This window comes from Barbus barbus (genome assembly GCF_936440315.1).
Source record: "Barbus barbus genome assembly, chromosome: 2".
Classification (NCBI taxonomy): domain Eukaryota; kingdom Metazoa; phylum Chordata; class Actinopteri; order Cypriniformes; family Cyprinidae; genus Barbus; species Barbus barbus.
The window spans coordinates 11472155-11492878 of NC_136730.1; the positions used below are offsets into that span (position 1 = coordinate 11472155).

The window sequence follows — 20724 nt, forward strand, 5'->3', positions numbered from 1 at the left end:
ATATATATATATATATATATACACATACATACATACATACACACATATATATATATATATATATATATATGTATATATTAGGGCTGTCAACGTTAACGCATGTGATTTTTTTAACGCAAATTAATCGTTTGATAAGGTTTGACCCCAACTTCTTGCCATCATCGCAGCTTGGAAGGTAATCATTGCCTGCGTCCCAATGTGCACACTATCCATCCTAAATTTATGTGATATTAGTAATTTTCAATACTATTTAGGGCAGATAGGGTGGATAGTATGCACATTGGGACGCAGGGATTGTGTGATTATGGAGAGAGAGAGCGAGTCTGTCCGAGAGAGAGAGATGTATACTCATATGTGATAAGGGGTGCAGCGAACCAGTGTTGCCAGGGTCACGGTTTCCCGCACAATTGGGCTATTTTGAAAATACAGTCACGGGAAAAATTACAGAGCCGTGGGTTGCGTTTTTTTGGGCTACTTTTCTAATGTACCGCGGCCGCCCAAAGTGTAGCCTATATATACACATGTGATCGCAAAAGGAAGTTATTACAAACACTCGATGGTGGTTTAAAGTGAGTTCTGAGTAAAAGTGTACTATTAATCTCATAAATTGTCTTATGTAGCATGACGCTAATGCTAGCCTCTAATGCACCTGCAGAACAGGTCCAATTCTTCTTAATGCATTTTTTCATAATACTTGATGTAAGGTCGCAAGAAGATGTTTTGTTGTATTTATTTAGGAATACTTTTGATAATAGTTGGGTAAATGTGTACTGGGATTGAAGCGTTGTGGTTTGGTAAACGTTTTATTGCCAGTATTTATAAATTTATAAAGGCTGATAATTGCTGAATTAAAACAAAAGAATAATAAAAAAGTTTGTCATGCATTCCTTTATTTATTTCAACACATTTACAGGTAAATCCTAGTATTTTAAATTTGCGATTAATCACAGTCCAGGACTGTGATTAACGCGATTATATTTTTTAATCGATTGACAGCACTAATATATATATATATATATATATATATATATATATATATATATATATTACACACACATATACATACATATGAAGAGTTCCAATGCAAAAGCCTCCAAAAGCCGTCTTGGTCAAAAATGAGATATGATACTGAGGGTGTGTCTCAATCAGCTCCCTTGTTCAGTAGTCAGGGCACTGATCAGGGAGTCGGCCATTTTAAGGGCCGTCTCAGTCGCGAAATCCTTCCAGTGCACTGGAACGTTTGCTCCCTGAAAAAATCCCACAATGCACCGCAAAAACTAGGGAGCATCGGAGCTCACTATGCTCCCTTACTGGAAATAACGTCACATTTCTGAAGCGTGAAACATAAAACACACGAGCCAACTCAATAAATGTAATGACACGTGATAGAAGATTTGAAAAGACAAACTGTTTTTTTCAACATAACTCATCTATTTCAACATAAAAACACATCGCTAGAACACATTTATTTAACATTTCTAATTAAAATTTGGCTGTAGAGTTGTAAGAACATTTAACAGAATGATGTTTAAAGAGAATAAAAAATAATATAAAAAAGAGATCTGTCCTGTCTGTTGTTTATTGATTTAAGCGGTGACGTTCTACTATGTTGTCCGTTGACGTTGTAATCGTGTCACTGGAATTCGAGTGATCACTGTCCCAACGTGCAGTGAGTCAGGGAACTTACCAGTGACCAAATTCGTGTACACGATCAACTGATTCACGAACTCGGGAACTAGGGAGCTGATTGAGACCCACCCTGAGTGAATGCTCTCCACACATAGTATACAGTGCCCTCCATAAGTATTGGAACAGTAAAGACAAAATTGCTCTGTTGGCTGTGGAGTCAAGACATTTACAAATATGATTAAAAGATGAATATGAGACAAAACTACAGAATGTCACATTTTATAATTAGCTGTTTCAACACATACATGTTTTACCAAATAAAAATAACAGCACTTTTAGAGTTCATCCGACTAATTGATGTGAGCATAAGGAATTGGGACAGTTGAACATAAGGCAGATATAAAAGACTAAAAGCTATTATTTAGTTGCAGATCCCTTGCGCACAATCACAGCAGTGAGTCTGTGAACCATAGACATCACCAGACTCTTGGTCTCATCCTTTGAAATACTTTCCCCAGCCTTTAATGCAGCCAATTCCAATTGTTGCTTGTTTTGGGGAGTTTCTGCCTTTACTCTCCTCTTCAGCTGGTGAAATTCATGTTCAATCAGATTTAAATCTGGAGATTGACTTGGGCAATCTAAGACTTTCCATTTCTTTGCCCTTATAAATTCCTTGACTGAACTGGCAGGGTGTTTTGGGTCATTGTCCTGATGCAATATGAAACACTTCCCAATGAATCTGGTGGCATTTTCTTGAATATTGGTAGGCAAGATGGTTCCCTATCAAGGGAACTTCGAACTGCGTCCTCTAGAGGTCGCTATGGGGAACTCCATCTACGTGACCCGTGTCTGAAGCATATATACAACAACACCAAATATTGGCCGGCGACAGCCTATGACGTCACTCCCGGTGCGCCACAGTATAAAGGGGCGCCGGGAGAAAGCATCATCCTCTTCTTCGTCTTCAATGACTGCTTTGTTTGAAGCGTGTATTCACGAGGTAAGAACGGTTTCTTCTAAATATAATAATGGCGAGCACTAGCAAGGCGTTTAAGAGGTGTGTGCATCCGTGTCCGCGTTATCTGACACCTGATGATTCACACGATCTTTGCGTCTTTTGTTTGGGTGAAGAGCACGCACGCGATGTTCTCGAGGGAGCGGTATGCGTGCACTGTGAGCGGTTTTCCATGAAAACGCTCCGCTCTCGTTTGTCTCTCTTTTTGAGGAAGGAGGGACAGCCATCTGCTCCCCGGGGTTCAGGACCCTCTGCTGCTGAGGCACGGAGGAAAATGAGCTCATGGGGCTCGCAGGTGAGTCTCGCTGGTGAGTTAGAGAAGGGGCTTTCCTTCTCACGCTCATCAGTCGCGGACGAGGGCGAGCTGCTGGAGGAGGATGACGCGATTTCACTGGCGCCATCTGACTCAACAGCTAGTGCTCTGCTGGGCGCTGCCCAGGAAGAGCAGGAGATGTCTGAGGGTGAAGAAGTCGAGACTGAGCCCTCTCAATCCTCCTGCCCTGCGTATGAGGAGCTGTTGGAGGTTATGGAACGCGCCTCGGCAAGGCTTGACTTGCCGTGGAAGCGGGCCAGAGTGGTGGCGCCGCGGGGTCGTCTCGATGAGCGTTATCTCTCTGGCCATAACCCCCCAGCCCAAGTGAACCTTCCTTTCCTTCCTGACCTTCATACGGAGGTTGAGAAGGAATGGAAAAAGCCGTTTTCCTCTCGTATTGTTAGATTTCAGCATACCAGTTATGCTAATATTGAGGGGATGCGTGAGAACGGCTATGAGCGGATGCCTCCTATAGAAGAGACGCTAGCTAGCTATCTCTCTGAGGGCAAGGCATCCTCTCTTCAGGTTCCTTCCTTGCCATCTAAGCCCCTTCAGATGACATCTCGCTTAAATGGTAAGGCATATGCAGCAGCAGGTCAGGCCATCGCCTCGGTGCACACGATGGCTGTGCTTCAGGCTTATCAGGCTGATCTGCTGAAAGACCTGGATAAGGGTCAGGGTCTTTCCCCTGACGAGGTGGCTGAGTTGCGCCGCACCACTGATTTGGCTCTCCGAGCCACCAAACAGGCCGCCGCTGCTATGGGCAGGTCCATGGCGGCCATGGTGGTAACGGAGAGACAACTGTGGTTGAACCTGGCAGACGTTGGGAAGAAAGAGAGGGGCTTTCTTCTCGATGCGCCGGTTTCGCCTTCTGAACTTTTTGGTACCTCCGTCGAGACGGTGGTTGAAAAGTTTAGGGAGGCGAGGGCGCGCTCAGCGGCTTTTAAAACCTTCATCCCGAGAAGGTCCAGGTCTGAACCCAAACAACGCGAGGGTCCTGGCCCATCTGGATCTGAGGATCAAAGATGGGTACAGAAGGCTAGTGTCGCGACTCGCGCCCCTCCCCCGCCTGCGGGTAAGGCCTCAGGGAAGCGCAGGTCGACGAGAGGTAGGCAGAACCTGAGGGACGTGGTCTGGAAGAGGCGTTCACAACGCTCTCGCCCGGGCCAGGGTGAAAGTTGAGACTTTCCTTCCTTCAGAGGGCCTTTACATCTCCCTCTCTAATTCCCTTGCAACCTCCGTTCACTCCACCTAACTGAGGCTAGGTGAGCACCTCCTACACTCACATTTCCATCTACCGGATCTATGATGATTTTGGTTAGGTTCTATGCCTTTAGAACCTGCCTTACTGATGATCTGGACCTAGGCCCTGTTTGCGCCTCGGGGTCCGATCTTATGCGCTGGATCCTTGGATGGGTGAGTACGATCCAATTTTCAGATTCGCTGGGATGTGTTCAATCTACTTTAGAAATGGTATCAGGTATGGATGAGCGTCGTTATTACTATGCTTTGGTAACTAGGAGCAGCTTTTCGAGTTTGGCCCTTTTGTTCTTCAAACGAGGCAATAATAGGCACACGAGGTTTAGCTTGGAACTGCCCACCCTTATTAGGGTTTTAAGTAGCAGTTTCCCTGAGCCCTTGTTGCCTTCTGTTCAGCTACCTGTTACCTGATACTTTTCCAGCAGCTCGTTCGGGTTGTTAGGTATCCCTCTGTTTGTAGGTCGAGCCGGTTTGCTCCCCTCGCCTAGAATGTGGAGGGTTATTTTGTGAGCATGCCGCTCCCTCCTGAGTGTCTGAGCTCTCATGCTGAGAGTAGATTCTCCGCTCTCCAGAGCTTTATCATGGTAGAGCTAGTCTTGCTCCCCTCACGGTGAGGGTCACCTTGAGTATACTGCTCTCGTATGAGCGTGAGTTCCCTCCTTTGCCGTAAGTAGAGTTCCGCTCCCAGAGCTTGTTACTTAACAACCTGCTCCTCGTTGCTGCTGTACCCCTCCGAGCTCTACCCTGTTAGTTGAGCTGGCGCTGCTCCCCTCGCTATAGAGGGTTGCCTATGAGCATGCCGCCCCCTGCTGAGCGTCTGAGTTTCCTCTCATATGAGAGTCGAGTCTCCGCTCCCAGAGCTCTGTTATTCAGAAGCCTCAGCACGTCAGGCCTTTCTCTAGGCCTCCTTGTCAGGTTGCTCTCATAGTTGGTCGAGCTAGCATTGCTCTCCTCACTTTAGAGGGTTATTTATGAGCATGTTGCTCCCTTTCTGAGCTCTCTTTGTTGGGTGAGCTGGCATCGCTCCCCTTATTTTAGAGGGTCTCTTATGAGCGTGTCGCTCCCTTCTGAGTGTCTGAGTTCCCTCTCATGTTGAGAGTTGAATTCTCCGCTCTCCAGAGCTCTTTTTTGGTAGAGTTAGCATTGTTCCCCTCACTTAGAGGGTCATCTATGAACATGCTGCTCCCTCCAGAGAGCATCTGACAATACGGTTTCTGAAATCCATATTTGGTAAGTGCGCACGCTAGTGTCTGTGCATTTTTCTAAGAACCACGCTGTAGTAAGATCGCACACCAAGTGTTTTTGCGGTCTTTTCTAAAATCCTGTATGGTATGGGTTACGCGCTGAGGCTTCGTCCCATTCTTTGAGTCGGTTAGGCCCCGGTTTTCACCTTGGGCCCCACTCTACTTATATATGTGCTGAGTATCCTCTCTGTCTTGGTAGAGCTAGCATTGCTCCCCTCATTTAGAGGGTCGCCTATGAGCATGCTGCTCCCTCAGGAGCTCTCGTTGCTGGTCGAGATAGCATTGCTCCCCTCTCTTAGAGGGTCACTTTGACTACGAGCATGCTGCTCCCTCCAGAGAGCATCCGATAGAGAGTAACGTTGTTTAAAGCTAGAGCATTTGGAGAATAGAAATTTCAAATCCATCATTATGGTAAGTGCGCACGCTAGTCTCTGGGCACTTTCTGAAATCCACGATGTGGTAAGATCGCACACCGAGTGTCTTGTGGTCTTTCTAAAAATCCTGTATGGTATGGGGTACGCGCTGAGGCTTCGTCCCATTCTTTGAGTTGGTTAGGCCCCGGTCTCCTTGGGCCCCACTCTACTCATGTATGTGCTAATATCCTCTCATGAACTGAGAGTTAAGTTCTCCGCTCGCTGGAGCTCGGTCTGGGTAGAGCTGGCATTGCTGCCTATGAGCATGCCGCTCCCTGCTGAGCGTTGAGTTTCCCCTCTTATGAGGGTCGAGTCTCCGCTCTCAGAGCTCTGTTATTCAGAAATTTCAGCACGTCAGGCCTTTCTTTAGGCCTCCTCGTCATCTGACAGTACGATTTCTAAAATCCATATTTGGTAAGTGCGCACGCTAGTCTCTGTGCACTTTTCTAAAAACCACGCTGTGGTAAGATCGCACACCGAGTGTCTTGTGGTCTTTTCTAAAAATCCTGTATGGTATGGGTTACGCGCCGAGGCTTCGTCCCATTCTTTGAGTCAGTTGGGCCCCGGTCTCCTTGGGCCCCACTCTACTCATGTACGTGCTAGTATCCTCTCATGAACTGAGAGTTAAGTTCTCCGCTCTCTGGAGCTCTGTCGTGGTAGAGCTGGCATTGCTCCCCTCGCTATAGAGGGTTATCTATGAGCTTGCTGCTCCCTCACGAGCTCTCCTTGTTGGTCGAGCCGGCACTGCTCCCCTCGCTATAGAGGGTTATCTATGAGCTTGCTGCTCCCTCCAGAGCATATGAAAAGAACGATGTCTAAATCCATGTTATGGTAAGTGCGCACGCTAGTCTTTGTTCACTTTCTGAAAGCCACGCTGTGGTAAGATCGCACACCGAGTGTCTTGTGGTCTTTTCTAAAAATCCTGTATGGTATGGGTTACGCGCCGAGGCTTCGTCCCATTCTTTGAGTCAGTTGGGCCCCGGTCTCCTTGGGCCCCACTCTACCTATGTATCCCCAGTGATATCATTTGCACGGGGGCTACTATTAAGGATCTGTTGATACAGTTCCTCGGCGAGCTCTTGTAGGAGCAAGCAGTAGCCCCTGGGTGACAGGCCAGGCTTAGTTACTATCCTAAGCGCTCGGCCGTATCCCCTTAAAGGAATCTTTCTTTCTGATTCCAAGCCCTGAGTTTTACCCTAGGTCCAGGAGGTCCGGCCTCTATCAGGTAAGTCCGGGGTATGAAACTCAGGCCTTTGGCCGAAGGGGATAATGTCACTGACAGCCGTCAATTCATCCCAGGGACAACTCCTTTATCGTTGATAAGAGTTGATGCTTAGTGCTCGCCTTTGGAATGGCATGCACTTCCCTCAGCATGGCGGCGTTGGTATATCGTTCCCCATAGCGACCTCTAGAGGACGCAGTTCGAAGTTCCCTTGATAGGGAACGTCTCAGGTTACGTATGTAACCATGGTTCCCTGAGAGGGAACGAGACACTGCGTCCTCTAGACTTCAGGCCATGCTTCGGATGCAGCTTCAGACGAAGAAGCGGATGATGCTTTCTCCCGGCGCCCCTTTATACTGTGGCGCACCGGGAGTGACGTCATAGGCTGTCGCCGGCCAATATTTGGTGTTGTTGTATATATGCTTCAGACACGGGTCACGTAGATGGAGTTCCCCATAGCGACCTCTAGAGGACGCAGTGTCTCGTTCCCTCTCAGGGAACCATGGTTACATACGTAACCTGAGACGTTTTGCACCCTTCCAAATTAATTTTGCTACTGTCATCATGCATTAAGTCATCAGTAAAGTTGAGAGGGCCTGTTCCAGAGACAGCCATGCATGCCCATGCCATGACAACACCTCCACCATGCTTTATAGATGAGGCTGTATGCTTGGGATCATTTGCAGTTCCCTTTTTTTCTCCACATTTTTGCTTTCCCATCACTTAGATAAAGGTTCATCTTTGTCTCATCGGTCCATAAACACAGTTCAAAAACTCTTTTGGCTCACCTTTGTGCTTTTTTGCAAACTCTAATCATGCCTTTCTATTTTTGGTGCTGGTCAGAGGTTTGCATCTTGCTGTGTAGCATCTGTAATTCTGTGTCAAAGTCTCCTGAGGACAGTAGATTGTCAGAGCATCACCCCAGCTTTCTGGAAGTTGTTGGTGATTTTACAGACACGTCTTTTAGGGTTCATTTTCACAGCTTTTATGATTTGTCTGTCATCAACTACTGTTGTTTTCTCAGCCGATCAGGTCGTTGTTGGTTGCTGGTGTCGCTGGTGGTATCTTGATTTCTTCATGCCCTTTGTTTTTGCTAGAGCTCTACTTAACTTCCTCTTTTCTTTTAGCATCCAAATTGCTTGCTTTTCTCTCAAAGTCAGCTCCCTCATCTTAATCCTGGTTTGTGTGTGTCATCATCGAATGCAAGATTCAGAATGCAGAATTATTGGATATAACTGATACGACACATTCCCTGCTTTTAATATCTGAAGAATTAATGCAACAGGACACAGCTGATCACTTAGAAAGACCTGTGAGGCAACTGCTCCAATAGTTATGCTCACATCAGATAGAGGGATGAAACTCTAAAAGTGCTGAACTTCTTAGCTGGTAAAGCATGTATGTGTTGAATCACCCAATAATAAAATGTGACATTCTGTAGTTTTGTCTCATATTCATCTTTTAATCATATTTGTAAATGTCTTGACTCCACAGCCAACAGAGCAATTTTGTCTTTACTTTTCTAATACTTTTGGAGGGCACTGTATGTTCATCAAGTACTTTCACTTCAAATGCGCTAAATCCCAGCCTCAACCCATTCAGAAGTACCAGCATTTACATAGAAACCTATATATAGTAGCCAGAAAGAAATGCTAATTTTAAAGAAAAATGTCTTTCCTGAGGATGGTACTCCCTTAGTTATACTTGGAGTCTTCAACATCCACCTAGATAAACCTCAGGCTGCAGACTTCCACACTCTACTTGCCTCTTTTGATCTCAAGAGAGTGTTAACTACGACTACTCACAAATCAGGCAACCAACTGGACCTTATTTACACACGTCACTGCTCCACTGATCATGTGCTGGTTACTCCACTGCACACCTCCGATCACTTCCTCCTCACTCTTAACCTCAGCATGATTCCTGACACATCACATACCCCTCCACATGTCACTCTTTGACGTAACTTACGCTCACTCTCACCCTCCCGGCTATTTGCTATGGTTTCATCTTCACTTCCTCCCCCTAAACAATTATCATCCCTTGATGCTAACAGTGCTACTGATACTTTCTGTTCCACTCTGAGGTCTTGTTTAGATACTTTCTGCCCCTTGGCTATCTGTTATTCTCCGCGAACATTGTTCTAAGCTCAGGGCTGCAGAATGTGTATGGTGCAAATCACAAAATCCTACTGACCTTAATTAATATCGATCATTCGTCTCTGACTTCTCTGCTAATGTCTCCATTGCTAAAAGGACATACTATCATAACAAAATTAACAATATTAACAATTCACCTAACTTTTGCATGCTCTTTAAGACATTTTCCTCCCTCCTTCGTCCTCCTCCTCCCCCTCCTTCTTCATCGCTAACAGCTGACGACTTTGCCACATTCTTCATTAATAAAATTACAAACATCACTGCACAATTCTCCACACCACAAACTGTCAAACACATCTTACCAGCAAACATACACTCGTTCACATCCTTCTCTCCACTTTCTGAGGCAGAAGTCTCTAAACACATCCTTTGCAGTCATCCTACTACTTGTCCGCTTGATCCTATTCCATCTCATCTCCTTCAAGCCATTTCTCCTGCAGTTGTACCTGCAATCACTCACATCGTTAGCACATCCCTTCACACTGGAGTTTTTCCCTCAGCATTTAAAAAGGCTAGTGTATCCCCACTTCTTAAGAAACCCACTCTTAACCCAACTCTTTTAGGGAACTATAGACCAGTTTCCCTTCTACCTTTCTTTGCACAAACACTTGAACGAGTTGTGTTCAACCAAGTCTCTGCCTTTTTCACGCAGAACAACCTCCTGGACAGCAACCAATCTGGCTTCAGAAGTGGACATTCAACCAAAACTGCCTTGCCCTCAGTTGTTGAAGCCCGGCTTCCAAGTCTTCATTACTTATCTTGCTGGATCTGTCCGCTGTTTTTGATACGGTCAAGCACCAGATCCTCCTGTCAACTCTATTGAGAAAGGGCATCTCAGGAACCGCACTCCAGTGGTTTGAGTCTTACCTCTCAGATAGTTCCTTCAAGGTATCTTGGAGAGGTGAGGTATCCAAGTCACAACATCTAGCTACTGGGGTGCCTCAGGGCTCAGATCTTGGATCACTTTTCTCTTGTGTCTACATGGCATCACTAGGTTCTGTCATTCAGAAACATGACTGTTCATATCACTGCTATGCTGATGACACTCAACTCTACCTCTCATTCCATCCTGATGATCCGACGATAGCTGCTCACATCTCAGCATGTCTAACGGCCACAGTCACCTTCAACTCAACCTAGCTAAGACAGAACTGCTTGTAGTTTCAGCAAACCCATCACTTCATCACAATTCCACCTTCCAGTTAGGCTCATCAACCATAATTCCTTCAAAAACAACCAGAAACCTTGAAGTTGTGATTGCTGATAAGCTGAATTTCTCAGACCACATTGCTAAAACTGCTCGTTCCTGCAGATTTGCTTTATGCAATATTAGGAAGATCAGGCCCTTTCTTTCGAAACATGCAACACAACTCCTTGTTCAAGCTCTTGTTCTATCCAGACTTGACTATTGCAATGCTCTCTTAGCAGGACTTCCAGCCAATTCCATCAAACCTATACAATTAGTCCAAAATGCAGCTGCAAACTTAATCTTTAATAAGCTGAAAAGAACACACGTCACACCTCTGTTCATCAATTTACACTGGCAGCCAATCGCTGCTCACATGAAATTCAAGACATTAATGTTTGCCTACAAAACCACCTCTGGCTCTGCACCCCATTACCTAAATTCAGTACTTCAGACCTATGTGCCCTCTAGAAGCTTGCGTTCTGCCAGTGAACGATGCATTATTGTGCCATCCCAAAGAGGCACAAAATCACTTTCACAGACTGTTCTCACCTGGAATGACCTGCCCAACTCGAGCAGCTGAATCCTTAGCCATCTTCAAGAAAAAACACATCTCTTAAAAAACACATCTAAAAACACATCTCTTCCATCTTTATTTGACCCTCTAACTCTAACACTCTCGATTCTAATTCTATTTTATCTATCTATTTGTCTTTTTATTAAAAAAAAAAAAAAAAACACACACACTTGACCCTCTATCAATTGCATTTTTATTCTCTAACGGCTAGCTTTTCTTGTAAAACTAACACTAGCTGTCTTTTTTCTACTATATCTACTTGTCTCTTAAAAAAAAAAAACTAGGTTTCTTATTTTCTATATTATATATTAAAAAAAAAAACAAAAAAAACTTGCTATGTGTACTGCGTTAGGCTAACCGAGGCTTGTCATAGCACTTGCATGTTGTTGCTCTTTTGTTGCGTCTGCTAAATGACTACATGTAAATGTAATACTAAAACTATATAAATAATACTAAAATAATGTGAATAAAACTACATTTATGTGTATAAAACTAAAACATGATCACTGCAGGGAGTTCAGGAGTTGATGAAAATCTAATCAATAATTTAATCATAAAGTAAAAATGTTAAAATTAAACAAAAATAAAAGACTTACTAAAGGAAATAAATATGACCATTAACCAATGCCAGAGAACCATGAACATGCAAATATTAACTCAAAATGTCTAGAAGTACTTCAGATAAACATTTTAGGTGAAAGAGGTTTGGCTAAAAAACATTTTGGTCTATAAGATCTACTTACACAATACATTTGGGAAAAGCAGCCCTAGATGAAAAATATCAGTCTATAGCTAAACCTTTCCACTCAAACGTTAGGATAAAAAAGAAAAAATGAAGTGTACAATAATGCTGCACTACATTTTTGATGCACGGACATCTCTAGTTGTTAGTCTGAAATGTAATTGGGTTAAATATTGCACTTTTCTCACAGTTATTGCAAGTTGCATTAAAGGATAAAAATAGATTTAAGACAGGCATTACTCACAGCACCTGACTAATCGCTGCTATGGTCTCTATCTCCAGCTCCCTCCCTCCTTCTCTCTCTCTCTCTCCGTCTGTCTGGTTGTACCTCACGTCAATCTCATTTGTCAGTATAGCTACTACTCGAGCTGTTCGCTTCTCGTTCGCTCCATCACTGAATGAAATATTAATAGGACCTTTGACAACAGGACTGGAAACAGCCATTAACACGCAATTACCCAGAGACGTGATGTGTACAAACTACAAGGTCAACCTGCGTTGATGTTTTTCTTCCAATCTCTGGCGCTCGTCTGTCGTCTTTGTCTTTCAGCCTCTGACCTAGACTGGCAGATTTATCTCAAGCACTGCACTCACTGCATGATGACCGTAACAACTGCACCTTAAACCACAGCCACGGCTGTAGATTTATAGCAGCGGTGAGAGCTGGAGGAAGGTTTCGTGATAACATCTTTACGATACGTTACTCAGGAGGTCTGTCAGTCACCTTGTAAGTGGACAAAGATGAGACAATACATAACACCAGGGCCCTATCCAGCCCGTTCCGCTGAAGAAAAAGCAGTTTTGTACTAGAAAAGAACCCAATAAGTGGCTGTGAGAGCAGAATGATGTTCTACTCACATGGTTTTCAAACCTGTCTGGCTATACTTATGTTAAACACAACTGAATGGCATAAAACCAGATTGCTCCAATTATAGCCAACAAACTTTCTACAATGAAAGCGGATGATCTGACATGTCACACATTCAGGTGAGAGACACCCTGTTTTTATTTCTGTAATGCTTCTCGTCACTTTAATTTCTGCCAGAAATAAAATTATTTGATTTACAATCACTATGTAATTAAATAACATCTGACGGTTGCTGCAAATAATGACATATTGTATACTTCACAATGGCATCAAGATGCTGAATTAAATTATTTACACTATACTGGATGGGTCTTTTCAAAACTAGGATTATGACCTATAGGCTCTTTCCTCCTGTTATTAAAAAACAAGCTAAAGTGGTATTTGACATCAAATTAATGTTGACATTAGATGTTGAATTGACATTGAATTTTGGTCACCCGATGTCACAACCGAAATTTAACCAAATATCAATGTCTTATGACATTGTGTGCCTGCTGGGTTACAAGAAGTAATATTTAGAAAACACAACATGGACGTGAACACAAAAACTTGAAATGAACAAAGCTGAAAAATGACACTATTGTCTCCTGAAGAGCTGCCTTTAAAGACATATTTGAAGAACTTTGCAATATAGATACTGTTATTTTCCTGTTTATTACTGTAAAGCTGCTTTGAAACAGTGTTCATTATAAGTTTCAGATGTTTTAGTGTGTTTTTGCCTTTTTTTTATATCTATATAGATTTTAAGTATTAGATTTTAGCTTAAGTTTGTTTAGTTTAGTAATTATTAGAAATTCAACTTACACCAAACAAAAATGAGAAATGTTACCTTGCAAGCTAGCTAAAATAAAGAGGTTTACATTTTTTAAATATATTTTTTAGTTAATATATTTTTACATTTTTATATATAAAAAATATTTTATTTCGTTTATATTATATTTTAGTTTATAATTTCAGTTTATTGTATTTGAAATAATCATTTAAAAAAATAATGGTTTTAATTAGTTAACAGTAATAACCCTGCTCTAAAACAATCTGTATTCTAAAAAATGCTCGGTTAAATACAACCCAGTGCTGGGTAAATATTGGACAGAACACATGTTGGGTTATTTTCAACCAAACGTTGGGTGAAATGTTTAACCAACCTTCTGGGCAGTAACCCAACCGCTGGGTCAAAACAACCCAATGACTGGGTTCATCCATATTTTACCCAGGGCTGGGTTGTATTTAAAGCTAAAAGCATTACAAACTCTGTCACTCCAATCTGAGTGGAAGTGATTGGCGAGCCTCCAAATGCACCTGTATGTTGGTTGCATCTCTCCACGTTCTCCCTGCTCCGTCCAGAGGTGTCCTTCGCCAAACCCTCCACCATCCGCTTTGCGGCTGCAACTTGACCTTCTCGCTGTGTTTGTCTTATCACGCCACTGCTACAACATCAGAACATGCCAGGAATGCCAATGACATTAAGATCCTATCCAGGAAAGGACCCCGCATCCAGTTTCGACTCCACAATATGTCAAAGCTATTCTGCTGTCAGTGCTCTGAAACAACTGTTGTTATCGTCTGCAAACTTCAAACACTGTGTGCTTGGGTTGAGAGTACATGAAAGGGTTTCTAAAAAGTAGATACTGTACAGAGGAATATCAGAGTTTCTGTGGTGAATTAGAGGCGAGGCAGATGCTTCGTCACGTGTGAGGACGTCTAACACGGAGACAGACAAGATGGCTTATGGGGTGTGAAATTATCTGATGTGATTGAAATCTTGTCTCTGTCAAAGATTAACCCTTGTCAATGTCTCACATATACATTCTTATCGCTCATCGCACAGCGGCAATGCAAAACCACCGCTGGGCAGGTCTCTGTGAGAAGTATCCTTGAGCAGTCAGTTTGATCTTCAGCTGTCCTTAAAGGAACAGTTCACCCAAAAATGAAAATTTGCCAAAACTTTACTCAAACTTGTACCCTCAGGCCACCCGAGATGCAGATGAGTTTGTTTCTTCTACAAATTTGGAGAAATTCAGCATTAAATCATTTGCTCAGCCATGGATCCTCTGCAGTGAATGGGAGCCGTCAGAATGAGAGTCCAAACATAAAAACATCACAATAATCCACAAGTAATCCACACCACTCCAGTCCAACAATTAATGGCTTGAGAAGCAAAAAGCTGCAGGTTTATAAGAAATAAATGATCATTAAGAGGTTTTCTGGCAAAAATATCTTATAGTAACACAAATACACTGCAAACGGTGTAAGAAAGCACTGGAGAATGCAATATTATTGATAGAGGACTCCAGTATGTTATCGAGGAGCAATGGTTTGAAGTTAAAAATGTTTAAATTATAAATTTGTTTCATACAAACAAAAAAGCTTTTATTTTCACAAGACATTAACTGATGGACTGGAGTGGTGTGGATTACTTGTGGATTATCGTGATGTTTTTATCAGCTGTTTGGACTCTCATTCTGATGGCACCCATTCACTGCAGAGCATCCATTGGTGAGCAAGTGATGTAATGCTACATTTCTCCAAATCTGTTCAGATCAAGAAACAAACTCGTCTACATCTTTTCATTTTTGGGTAAACTATTCCTTTAAATTTGTCATTATGGTCACAAGAGTACAGGTGTAAGCCCGGTGTCCTGGCCAAATTCCCTCCACTGGCCTTTATCAATCATGGCCTCCTATTAATCCCCATCCACTTGATTGGCTCTATCACACTCTCCTCTCCACCTGTAGCTGGTGTGTGGTGAGCGCACTGGCGCCGTTGTACTGTGGCTGCCGTCGCATCATCCAAGTGGATGCTGCACACTGGTGGTGGTTGAGGAGAGACCCCCACATGATTGTAAAGCGCTTTGGGTGTACGGCAATATACAATAAATGCGCTATATAAATGCATCATTCATTCATTCATTCATTCATTCATTCACAAGATTACCAGTCCAGTTCACCAAGTCAGTGTTTTTAAAGCCAAATATCAGCATTCCTTACTTTAGTTGTGACTATTTTCTCTTTTAAAAGCATTAGTGTCCATGTCTGTGTTTTGTAAAATTTGTGGATATTCCCAAATCCGTGCTCACAAAATGTGCTTTTGTCTAGTACAGCATGAAATCTCTGGCAATACGTTCAGCTTGAGATTCCCAGCTGAATTCACATTAAGACGAACTAAAACTGATTACATCCACAACGCTAATAAAACTTCTCATACAAATTTGCATGCCTTACAAAATATTACCATGGTAGTGCAAATTGTTACTACACTTACTTTTATTACGATGTGGAAATGTGATATTATCCATGCAGCAAAATTTTTATTAATTAATTAGTTAATGAATTACAGAATGCAAACAACTACTATCAAAAAAAAGTTAAATTATAAATTACAATTTGCAACGTCATTCTAGGTTCAGGTTGAGCATGATTAGTGCCTCTTGCTCAAAAGACATACAAAGTTGAATGTCAAGATAAAAACACAGCTGCTGCTGTTACAGGCAAACAGGTTTGAATTTAAAATGTCCATTTGAAATCTTTTGTCAAGCATGTCTAGTGGTCTAAAGATCTCCTGACTCAATTATGGTAAAGACCGAAGAAAATTTGCAGGAGGATTATTACTGAAATCACATCTGTCAGCTTTACAGTAATATTCAGCACAGCTCTTATGCTTGTGTTGAGACCCAGTGTCCATTATAAATGGAAAAAAATCCTGTGTAAGACATGTAACTCTAATATGATATGACTTCACCTCACAATAAACCTGTCAAATTATTAGTTATGTGGCTCTTAAGTATAACATTTGTTATACTACAATTATGCCATAAGTTTCTGAATTGTGCCACAGTTTCAAATGAATATTTGTGGCATTGCATCCACTGATTCTGTTTAGTTATCCTTCAGGACTTGGGTGGTACAAAATGGCAAGAACCATAATATTTGGAACCATGTCAAATATATGATTCGTTTTCGAATCAGACATCACTATGCAGCACATTTGAACAGTTCACTGAAAGGATTCAAAACAGTGATTCATTCACAATTCGAGCATCGCTCGCTTTGAATCAAAGCAGCCAGCAGAAAATATGGGACACTCACAACATGATTAATGAAATACTGTCTAGAAAAATGTTTCTTGCAGTAATCGCTCTCATCAGACAAGAAATAAATCAGTAGGATTTGATGAAATTGGCTTGGTAGATCGGTTAACAAGCAATGACCACCACAGAAGCCGTGAACTGTGGGAACAATGACTGTAGAAATAATCTGGTGTTGAGGTGGAAACAACAGTTACCATGGTAAGAAAAACCAAGGCTACAGTTTTCAATGCAGAAACTATTTCTCACAGTAAGTTGAAGTCAACTGCTGTATAGCTGCATATCTTGTAGAAATAGCTTCTTTTTTTTTCCCTCCATGGACTTCATATTGTATGTGTTCAGAAGGCTTTTCAGCTAAATTAAACAGTAAGGGTAGTACACAAAATATCAAAAAAGTGGACAACAGGAATATAATTTTTCCTCAAATTCCATCACAAACAGTTAACAACTTAACTCTGATCTCACGGGCATTGCCGGTCAGTCCATTTACCAAGCCAATTTCATCAAATTTGACTGATTTATTTCTTGTCTGATGAGAGCGATTACTGCAAGAAACATTATTCTAGACAGTATTTCATTAATCATGTTGTGAGTTTCATATTTTCTGCTGGCTGCTTAGAATCAAAGCGAGCGATGCATGGTTTGTGAATCAATCACTGTTTTGAGTTGATTCTTTTCAATTAATGTACAAATACATTGAACTTCACAACATCTCTGCATGTTTACTGGTAGAACAATATGTGCCTAACTCAAACTTTTTCAATGGATTATACTGTATATCCTGGAAGATACAGACATTTGAGAAGCAGAAGGGAGAGACAGTGAGTTCCAGAAAATATCTGAAGAAAATATTTCAAGTTACGCAGTGCTGACCCTGGAAATCTTGCAGCATGCATTATTTTCATGGGAGATTAAAAACTATTAAACTAAATAGCGATCAATATTTTGCATACAGCACTTATGTGTACTGCTATTGTAAAAACCCACAAGAAATTCCCAAGGGTACTCAAGACGAATTAGCCTTCCGGGTTGGTCAACAAATTGACGTCATGACTGAATTGGAGTATAGACATAAATTAAAGTATTTTACGCACCTGACATTCAAGGGTTAAAGTAAAGGCTTTTATTCAATTTATTTCCGCACTGGCACCTCTCATCAGAAATGACTGCTTAATTATTAATTGACGTCTTGCAAAAACACGACTGTTTTTCTGCCACAGTGTCTCTTGCAAATAAATCAAATGACAGGACTCACAATTGTCCATCGCAATTTTACCACCTGGCACATCTCGTGGCGCGCAACAGGAGGGGGCAGAGGCCAATGCATGTCCGTTTCCCTTCGTCCTCATAATGACCCATCCTCACTCTCACTATTGCATATGAAAAGTGTGCTTTTGATACATTTGTGTCAGATGCAGTCGAGAAGACGAACAATAAACGCACGCGCAGACACCCTATCATGACTGTGTGATGAGAGATGATGACCTTGCGAGTGCATAGATGACAACTCCCTCAAAGGCACTGGGGTAAATGCATTTACCTTCGCGGTACGCAACACAACAGGTGCTGTGAATGTGTGAAAACGCGAACGAACGCTTATAGAGAAACCTGGCTGCACCTGTTTGCGCGTTCGGCGAGTGACAGTTTGCAGTTGAGGACAAATTGAAGCCAAATCCAATCGAAATGACACGGTACGGTACTGACCCGTACGCGAGCGGTACCGGGTGCCGCCACAACGTCTGCCGCTCAAGGGCGGGCGTTCTCGCTGAAAACAAACGAGAGGAATCCACCAAAGTAGCTCACCTTTTCCGTCCTCGTCCTCCCGATTCAGGTGCATGGCTGTTCGCCTTTGGCACGCCAACACACGCTTGTTTCTTCTCTCAAGTCCCCTCCAAGAAAAAGTCGAATCCAAAATGCGCTCTCGAGCTTCCAATGGGCGAGTGACCATGGAGCACCGCTCCCTGCTTATTTCTTTCTTTCACTCACTTGGTTTTTCTTTCCCAGTCCCCTCATTCGGCTGATGTCGGGAGATGGCAGTGAGAGGGTTTGAAGGGAGGGATGAGGGCGAGGAGTTGTGAGTGGTGTGTCCGTGTCACCGCCAGCTGATGGCACATCACATTTATGTGGGTGAAGTCGCGTAAAACGGGACGCGTTTTGGTCAGTCACCGAGAGCGCGGTTAACACAGCTCTGCAGGTTGCAGCTCTCTGGTTTATTTTAGCATTATATCTTGAAAAAAACTATTTAAGCCCGACCCATTTAAATGTCAGATGTCACAGGGTTAGAATAAAACGATCCCGTGAATTTGTACCGCAAAATCATAATTGTAAGTAGGCTAAATAAAAAAAAAAGAACTCGTAAAGGTAAGTAAATGCACTTATTTTTAATATGGCATCAAAATACATGTTCAAATGTATGTGTATATATTTGGATACTGTATTCATGCAATATAAGACCACATGTGCAATCTTGAATTTTCAAGAAAATCGTCAAAAATTGTATAAATTCATTAGCTGATAAAAATGGAACAGCAACTAAAAGTTTTACCATCCAGCATTTGTAAAGTCATTAGCCCTCAGACCAATCAAATCAAATGATACATGTAAAGCATTAGTAATATGGCCACATCGCTTCCGGTTCGAGTCAAGATCTTCAAAGGAGATACCGAAGAGTATGTTCATCACAGGCCCTACTGTATGAAGTGTTTATTTTTTTCTTCTCACTAACATTTTGATATTAAAATTGCTAATTAAAACTAGCTAGGTTAGCTGATTACCTTAAAAATCCATAGATAGGCCTAATGCCATTAGTTCATACTGCTGTTAATAATTTCTCTGACAAGCGGATGCAATGACACCTGTTTTCCGGTTTGGTCAGGTGACATAGGTCTACTGTTTCCCATTGGCAAATGTTTGCGCTAATGACGTATTTTTGTAGGCCAAACCGGAAGTTCGCGTCACCCTGGTTCCCTCGACAAAAACAGAATTTTTCCATTGGTTTTTGGATTATTGAAGGAAATAAGCTCGGTGACTTCTTTGAACTGTGACTTGACATTTATGCATTTGGCAGATGCTTTTATCCAAAGTGACTTGCATTGTATAGTTCCCTCAGAATCAGGCCCATAAACCTGATGCTGCCAGGCTCGTATTTGTTAGCTATGTTGTATTTTCCAATCTATCTGCCAGGTCAGTTGCTGTTTTGTCTTGCCTGATGTATCTCTCTTTTTATATTTCAAGCTTGCAGCTGAACCATATGTTATGCTGCTTTTAAGGGGGTTTTATAAAAATCGTTATTTGTAGCCTTCATCCTAAGACACTTGGACTCTTTTTATATTTGTCAATTTTATTACACTTTTAGAAGTATTAACCCCAAAATGAAAATTTGTTGAAAACATACTCCGCTTCAGGCTACCCAAGATGTAGATGAGTTTGTTTCTTCATAACAACAGATTTGGAGAAATTTAGCATTACACCTGCTCACCAATGGATGCTCTGCAGTGAATGGGTGCCGTCAGAATGAGAGTCCAAACAGCTGCTAAAAACATCACAATAATTCAATATTTTACATCTCAATTTCTCTCCTAATTCAAACGAAACAATTTTTTCATTGGATTAAGCAATATTATCTATAGAGGACAGAAGGAACTGTTATCTTAATGATGGATTAAGATTTTTGCGTCAAAAGATATTTATTGATGGACTGGAGTGGTGTGAATTACTTGTATATTATTGTGATGTTTTTATCAACCGTTTGGTCTCTCATTCTGACGGGACCCATTCACTGCAGAGGATCCAGTGGTGAGCAAGTTCAATAAATATGTGCATTTATTAATATAAATCAGAATTAACCATTCTGAATTACCCAAATAATATAGTTCATAAGCATTTACAGATTTGAGTTTATCTGCATTCTGTGGTGACTTTGAGCACAGTTTGTAGTGGTTTGTCAGAATAGCGGCAGTTTTATGATGCCAATATTTAGTGACATTTGAACCCTTATCTTTAAAGCCTATCA

The 20724-nt window shown here is 42.0% G+C and overlaps 1 protein-coding gene across 1 annotated transcript in view; it reads right to left on the minus strand.

The window, feature by feature from the left end:
- The window catches only part of LOC306881755 (synaptotagmin-7-like), a 155940-nt gene extending 137258 nt beyond the window's left edge, over positions 1-18682 (minus strand). Inside the window, exon 1 of the mRNA XM_079436012.1 lies at positions 18516-18682. Coding sequence (XP_079292138.1) covers positions 18516-18660 — 145 coding nt within the window. The 5' untranslated portion in view covers positions 18661-18682. The remainder of the gene's footprint in view (positions 1-18515) is intronic.
- Between the last annotated feature and the right edge of the window lie 2042 nt (positions 18683-20724).